Consider the following 7,500-nt stretch of genomic DNA (forward strand, 5'->3'; position numbering starts at 1 on the left):
AAGTATCTTAAATTCTTTTTTCACTCTATTCATTTTATCCATAGCAGTTGTGTGTGTGTGTGTATATATATATATATTTGTAAATCTGGTGGGGATTTTTACCTAACTCATTGCGTGTTTTTGTGTAAATCATGTGTGTTTTGAGATTTATGTGAATTGCCGCTGCGACACAACACCGCAATTTCTCTTGGGGGGGGGGGGGTCAATAACGTAATCTATACATCCAAATTCGTCCCTTCTTAAACTTTTGGAAAAGGTGACGTGACCTTCTCAAGATGTGATCAGCCACTGACCTTTTTACACCGTAACCCCTTGATTTTCCGTTAAATCAATCCGATCCTTTTGAACCAGTGTATAGGTGGTTTAAGGCGTAAAGTTAGCTAAAGCCAGAGACAACGGTGGTGATAGAGTTACTCCTGTTCGATTTAAGATCACTCACTTTTGCTTCGATTCCCTTTTAAGGCGATTGCTCTAAAAATTCACCCAAAGACGTTTCCGCTCAGGCAAAAAACACGAAAATCTATGACGCGAAAATGGTGGGTGAATTCGACCACTAAATAGGGTCGACTGAATACTTTATAGTTAAAAAAATAAATAAATAGTATAAAGGCTTGTGTTACGACTTTTGCTCATTGCAATGGTTAAGCTGTCCCTGATCTAGCCTATAGGATTTATTCTGCGTCAGAGAGGAAAAAAAAAAAAAAAAAAAGTCATACGTTCACAAAATCCTAAAATCATGTATTAAAGAGCATTTTCCTGATGTTCTTTGTTCACTGTCTGTGAATAAGCGAGTTTAACGCTTTAAAAACAAGACCAGTCGAAAGAAAATCGGGATTTTCTCACAAACAGAGGACTTTTATTCTGTCACAGATATCATCTGACAGAGTGCTCAGTGATTTTTCTGAAGTCTCAAAAAAATCCATTCAAAACCTCACTCAAGAACAGAACAGGGCAATCTGCATATAAAAACATCATCATTGGTCTTCACATTTAAGCGTGACATCACTTCCTTTGCTTCAGAGGCAAGTGGATCTGCTGTCGTCCATCCGGATGGGAGAAAATGGTGGCATGGTGGGACTGACTAAAGTGCGACATTTGACTTTTTTTTTTTTTTTTACTCCTTGGTGGCCATGTGAGCCATCAGGTCGATGACACGGTTGCTGTAACCAAACTCATTGTCATACCTGAGAGAGAGAGAGAGAGAGAGAGAGATGGATAAGTGCATCTCAAGTCATTTAAAAACCATAAGTCAACCACCACTAAAACATGGGTCAATGGAACTCAAATTAATACCACTGTTCCCTCCTCTTTCATGAGTACTGTTGTTCATTTTAGGACACCTTGTCAATGCCTTGTAAATCTGTCACCTATGATGAACTGGCTTTTTCTTTACATTTTGGCCCAGTTTTAAAAAGGACCAAAAACACAGGAAATTTAGGAATGAATTTTTTGGAAAAAAAACTCTTATTTTCAACTGTTCCTCAATTTACACTTTGCCTCTTCCCTCCTGTTGTGCAACTGATAAGAGTTAAACTTCTGAAGAGGAACCTTCTGGAACCTGCGATGGCATGGATTTCTACATAATATATAAGTGTACGTAAGGATGTAAGGACAGGAGTCGGAGGAGGAGGAGAAACAAGAGCAGTAGAGGAGGAGGAGGAGTCGACGATCCCGGATCCTGCGCGATCGGTTTGTCTAAAGACGACAGGCATTGGGGACGTACCATGAGACCAGTTTGACAAAGTGATCGTTGAGAGCAATACCAGCGCCGGCATCAAAGATGGAGGAGTGGGTGTCGCCGTTGAAGTCTGTAGACACCACCTACAGGAACAGGAGAAACCCGATTGGTTAGTTGTCTAAACGCCCCACAAAATTCAATCAATCAATCAACTGTCAGTTGTCGCTGAAGCCTAGTAAAAAAAAAAGTCATAGTTTTCTAGGATCTACAATCCACAGACAACTCCATAAGACAACCCCCCCCCCCCCAAAAAAAAAAAAAACGATGAACCCCGTTGAGTTTACGGAGCATTGTTTTTTCTTGGGCACTGGGTTCCATTTTTGATCAGGAACATACCTGGTGCTCTGTATATCCCAGAATGCCCTTCATGGGACCCTCGGAAGCGGCCTTCACCACCTTCTTGATGTCGTCATATTTGGCCTGCAGCCGAGAGGGACGCGTATCGGGGAAAAAAAAAAAAAAAAAAAAAAAGAAAGAAAGAAGTGTCGTCAGCACACACACACACAAAAGGTTGTTCAAACATCGCGATTTCTAATCGGGTTGCTAAGGGTCGGTGCCCTTTTCAAAACACGCAAATTCCCAACTCTGAGGTAATCAGCCCGACCGAGTGACCGATGTGATTACATGTAAAAAAAAAAAAGACCTGTTTTGTAGATTAAGAAACATATTAAGGTCTTAAACGTTGGGATTAAAGCATCTGCTAAATGAGTATTACAGAGAGAGTGGCGCGAGCAGCAGAAAGAATGAAAGGTATAAAACAGAGACGGTCAGCCAACGGGCTAAGATTAGCAACCGAACAAAAGCCCCTCTGAGGCGTTTCAAATCAGTTTGAAGAAGAAGAGACCGCGGGTATCTACTCACGGGCTTCTCCAGACGGACGGTCAGATCAACCACAGACACATTGGGAGTGGGCACACGGAAGGCCATGCCAGTCAGTTTGCTGAAAAAAAAAAAAAAAGAAAAAAGTTCAAGGTTAACATCTCGCAGAGTAACAGAGTAACAGGACACACAGTAACAGTTCACTCCCAAGTCTTGGTTTCGGTTGAGTTTTTTTGTCCGTTTTTGACAAAACTTGGGTCATCGGCCTCATTTAAAATGCTCGGTTCGCTCTTCAGCGTACCCGGCGATACCAAACGGATTTAACAGACAAATTCAGTTATATCGCCATATTCCATCTCTGAATGGAAACACTGCTGCAGATACTGCGGGTAAATGATTATCCATCTCAGAGAAATGTCTCGTCCCCCCCCCCCCCCCCCCCCCCCCGTTGTCATAGCACTAACTGATACAACTGGCCAATCAGAATCATCTCATGTTTAATGGCCAATTAATGTGAGGCCACACAAAGAGTCGTACACACACACACACAGCAGGTGTGTGAAGTGTAAGTTTTGACACAGACTAGACTAAAACTGACCACAGTTCTGCTCATGTTCTTTTATGGGCAAAATAAGGAACCTGACCGTAAAAAAAAAAAAAAAAAAGAGATCGGGTTTGAACCAACGCCTCGGTTCTAAGAATCCGCTCGCGTGATTGCCCGACGAACCGTAACGTCGGACCGTCTATTGGCACTGACCCGTTGAGTTCAGGAATGACTTTGCCCACAGCCTTGGCAGCGCCAGTGGAAGCAGGGATGATGTTCTGGCTGGCACCACGCCCATCTCTCCACAGCTTACCAGAGGGCCCATCAACAGTCTTCTGGGTGGCTGTGATGGCGTGAACAGTGCTCTGTGAGAGAGAGAGAGAGAGAGAGAGAGAGAGAGAGAGAGAGAGAGAGAGAGAGAGAGAGAGAGAGGGAGCATGCACAAGCAAACAGTGAAACATGGTGGGAAATGAAGAAATGAATGAAAAAGTTCACACACATACACTAAAAAAGCAAGTTTGGGGAGATTAACTGTGAAATGCCGTGACAGGTGTGTGGGAGGAGAGAGAGAAAAAAAACCCCGTTAAAACCAAAGGCTTTCTGTAGGATTGGTGCGTGCACACGTTTTGTGTGTGTGTGTGTGTGTTTTAATCTCTTACCATCAGACCCTCAATAATGTGGAAGTTGTCATTGATGACCTTGGCCAGAGGAGCCAGGCAGTTGGTTGTGCAAGAGGCATTGCTATGGAAACAGAGAAAGCATCGTCAATCATGTAATGTAACATTTGATCATCCAGAATTTGATGGTCATATTGGGTATTGTAGTTCAATTACAAAGCAGGGAAATATGCAGTGGGGAAAGGAAATTGGTGTCTTTAACAGGGCATTTATAATTTAATCCTGCACTGCCCTCTACAGGCTGAAAGCTGTCAATGCAGCACAGACCAGCAATGAATTCATGTCATGTGCGTGCGTGTGTGTGTGTGTGTGCGCGCGCGCGCGTGTGTGCAGATGCTTGATGTTTACCTGACGACTTTCAGGGAGTTCTCATATTTCTCATGGTTAACGCCCATCACAAACATGGGGGCATCGGCGCTGGGGGCGGAGATGATGACCCTCTTGGCACCGCCCTTCAGGTGAGACTGATGAGAAATGAGGGGAAAAAGGTCAGTGCTGGGGTCAAAGGCCAAACAGAGGGAAAAAAAAAAAAAAGTATCGCCACACAACCATACGTGGCATTATATTCATCTCTCAAAGTCACAGACTTCTCATTAAGAAACGAGAGAATTCGGATCAGGACTAAGAGAGCACAGCCCTCGCTCTGATCCGTTGGTTCTGAAACGGTGCGTTATTGGTCAGGTTTTATTTTGGGTGGTTCTGTGTGTGTGTGTGTGCGACGGGCGTGTTCGGTGGTAACCGCGGCGACGTACAGAGGCCTTCTCGATGGTGGTGAAGACGCCAGTGGACTCCACGACGTAGTCAGCGTGAGCGTCAGCCCATTTGATGTTGTGGGGGTCTCTCCTGCAAGAGAACCACGAGAGAGAGAGCGTTTGTGCGTGCACATGTGTGTGTGTGCATGTGTGTGTGTGCATGTCTGAGAAAACTCACTCGTGGAAGACTGTGATCTTATGGCCGTCAATCACCAGATGGCCGCCCTCAGCCTTGACCTCACCGTGGTACCTCCCGTGGGTGGAGTCATACTTGAACATGTACACCTACATAAGGGGAGAAGGGGCGGAGTCTTACTTAAACATCTTCTGCACCTCAATAGCCAGAGGGTTAGTGCTTATACGTGATGCATGAGAAACAGGGGGAAACAGGGGGAAGGAGAGAGAGAGAGAGAGAGAGAGAGAGAGAGAGAGAGAGAGAGAGAGAGAGAGAGAGAGAGAGAGAGAGAGAGAGAGAGAGAGAGGTTACACTCACCATGTAGTCCAGATCAATGAAGGGGTCATTGATGGCGACAATCTCCACCTTCTTGGAGTGGAAGGCGGCACGGGTCACCAGACGTCCGATACGTCCAAATCTGAAAAAAAAAAACAAAAAAAAACGCAAAAACAAAAACATTTTAAGCTCAACTAAAAGCCCCTTCTCTCGCCCCAGTTCCTTTCCCTTTCACTAGAGATGAACTCTCAAAACATAATTGTTTTTTTTCTCCCCCTTTTTCCATTGAAAGGCGATTCTGGATTATGGGTTGCAAGGTGCAGCTTTGATGGAGTCTGTAAAAAAAAAAAAACTGCTCAGAGACCAATGGCTACTTCGTCACGCTGTCTAAGATGCAACAGTTGACTAGCTTGACCAGATGCACAGAACTAACAAATGTGGAAAGGCCAACAGGCCACCGAGGGAGGGGGTGGGGGGGGGGCATATAGTAGACTTAGGAGGCCCCACCGTCCCCCTACCCTCCCCAAACAGAACACGAATTATGTAATTCAGTCTGACTGGTAGACATGCAGTTGTGAGCCAGTGCTGAAATAGTTTGAATTCTCATACGGTGAGTCCAACCGTTACTGAAATTCACAATCTCCACCACCAGATGGCGCCAACTCTCCAAGAACAGACCCAAACTTCATTCCGCCGGTTAACTTCGGGCAAAGGACATCAGCCAGTACTCCCCACGCCCGTTTCTAAATGCACTTCGTCGTCGGTCATCTCTACAGCTGTTAGCAGCTTGCTACGCTAACAGGGCAAAGCTAAGGTGAGCTAGGTCACAACAATTGGCCTTCATATCTTGATAGCAGTCTACCACGCCTGCATGCTACCAAATCTTATTTACTAACTGTAGCACAAACACCTAGGGTCCCGTATAGAAATCTCCAAGTTTGAGTGGAAAAAAAAAAAAAAAAAAGTTTGTTGTCTTTATGAGGAGGGAACTGTGTCAAGTTAAGAGGGACCTGTTGATGCTGGTGTCTGTGTGTGTGTGTGTGTGTGTGTGTGTGTGTGTAAATCCAGACAAAAAAAACTCCAGCCTTTTCAGCCACTGTCCAGCCACTGTCTCCCCTGTGTTTCGGATAAGAAATGGTCTGATAGGAGGAGATACGGTCGATGTCTTCCGGTGTTAAGAAACCTATCGGAGCTGCACTTCAAACATGTTTACAGGACTCTTCATCAAAGGGGTTGGGAAACCCAGGGTGTAAAGTCCTGCCATGAGGCAACCTGTTTCTCTCCGAACGAGTTACTGTTTAACCACCGAATTCCCGACGGGATGAGCGGGGGCGACAGCAAGGAAGGATGAAAAGGGAAGGAGGAAGAAGAGAGGCACCTTAATCGTTCCCCGTGTTGAGGACACGGCAATGGAAATCTCCAGAACCGTTTTACAGTGTCGGCAGGGTTCAAACGACGAGGGGCGGGTTTACAGAAGGGCACAGTGAGAGTGTGTGTGTGGTACGTGTGTGTGTGTGTGAGAGAGACAGACATAAGACTGTAAGTGCACAGTGAAGTAAAAATGCCAGTCCCAGAGCTTTAAATAACTTTCAGGTTGTGTTGAGGGAGAGACATGCTTAAGCTCTCTCCTATTAAAACACGCCTACATGGCATCTTGTGACTTCACAAGAGCTTAACCTAAAACCTAAAATTAAAAAAAACAAAAAAAAGTTAAAAAAGTTAAAAAAAAAGTTGGCCACTCCTGTCCCCAACACAATTCTGTTTAATTTAGCTGGACAGTTCCACAGAAGAGTGAGTGTGTGTGTGTGTGTGTGTGTGTGTGTGTGTGTACGTGTATACGTGCCCTCTCTGCTATGCCAGGGTTTCATGTTTCCCAACACGTATAATCTCTTGTGACCCTTCAGATATGTGGAGTGGTATTATTTTGGCCTCCGCTTACTGTAGACTCCACATCTTCATTAATGTCCAGTGTATTGTTGTAAACGCAGTTATAATTTTAAACTACAAAATCGCTTGGAAGCGGATGTGCCGAAAGCGTAAGGATATTTATCGATCGCTTAGACTTCAAAAAGTCCACTCGTGATCCAAAGTTAACGTGAGGAGAGCTTCCGTACTCGAAAGAGATAAACTATGACGTTAAAGGCAGTCACACGGCGAACACTTAGCAAACACAGAGAATGGCACGGGCCCAAATGAGGCACCGCGAGTGGCTGGACCTACCAACGCCCCCCTGCAAACATTAGCCATTACAACCTGGACAATATTCACGCTTCAAAGTTTGTCTCTTATCTGCGTTAAGGATATCGGTGTTACCTCAAGTTCAGACACTCAAACCACATAACATATAGCTGCTTGGTTACGAACAGGCATTAACGACGCAGAGTATCCAAATGGTTTGGATATTACACATTCTCTACTTATGGAGTGAGTGGATTTAGCGTATGGTTCACTGGGTTGTCTAAATATCTCCCTCTCTCTGTCTGTCTCTTGACTTAATCCAAAGCCCCTTCCCAAAGACG

General features: G+C 44.9%; 1 protein-coding gene across 1 annotated transcript in view; it reads right to left on the reverse strand.

Moving 5' to 3' along the window:
* Positions 1-828: 828 nt before the first annotated feature.
* The window catches only part of gapdh (glyceraldehyde-3-phosphate dehydrogenase), a 7,809-nt gene continuing 1,137 nt past the window's right edge, over positions 829-7,500 (reverse strand). The window contains exons 3-12 of the mRNA XM_030783830.1: positions 5,024-5,123; positions 4,709-4,815; positions 4,531-4,621; positions 4,127-4,242; positions 3,761-3,842; positions 3,315-3,466; positions 2,600-2,678; positions 2,075-2,158; positions 1,724-1,821; positions 829-1,184 (exon numbers count right to left, since the gene is read on the reverse strand). Of these exons, the coding sequence (XP_030639690.1) occupies positions 1,115-1,184; positions 1,724-1,821; positions 2,075-2,158; positions 2,600-2,678; positions 3,315-3,466; positions 3,761-3,842; positions 4,127-4,242; positions 4,531-4,621; positions 4,709-4,815; positions 5,024-5,123 (979 nt within the window). The 3' untranslated portion in view covers positions 829-1,114. The remainder of the gene's footprint in view (positions 1,185-1,723; positions 1,822-2,074; positions 2,159-2,599; positions 2,679-3,314; positions 3,467-3,760; positions 3,843-4,126; positions 4,243-4,530; positions 4,622-4,708; positions 4,816-5,023; positions 5,124-7,500) is intronic.

Source organism: Chanos chanos, chromosome 9 (assembly GCF_902362185.1).
Source record: "Chanos chanos chromosome 9, fChaCha1.1, whole genome shotgun sequence".
Lineage (NCBI taxonomy): Eukaryota > Metazoa > Chordata > Actinopteri > Gonorynchiformes > Chanidae > Chanos > Chanos chanos.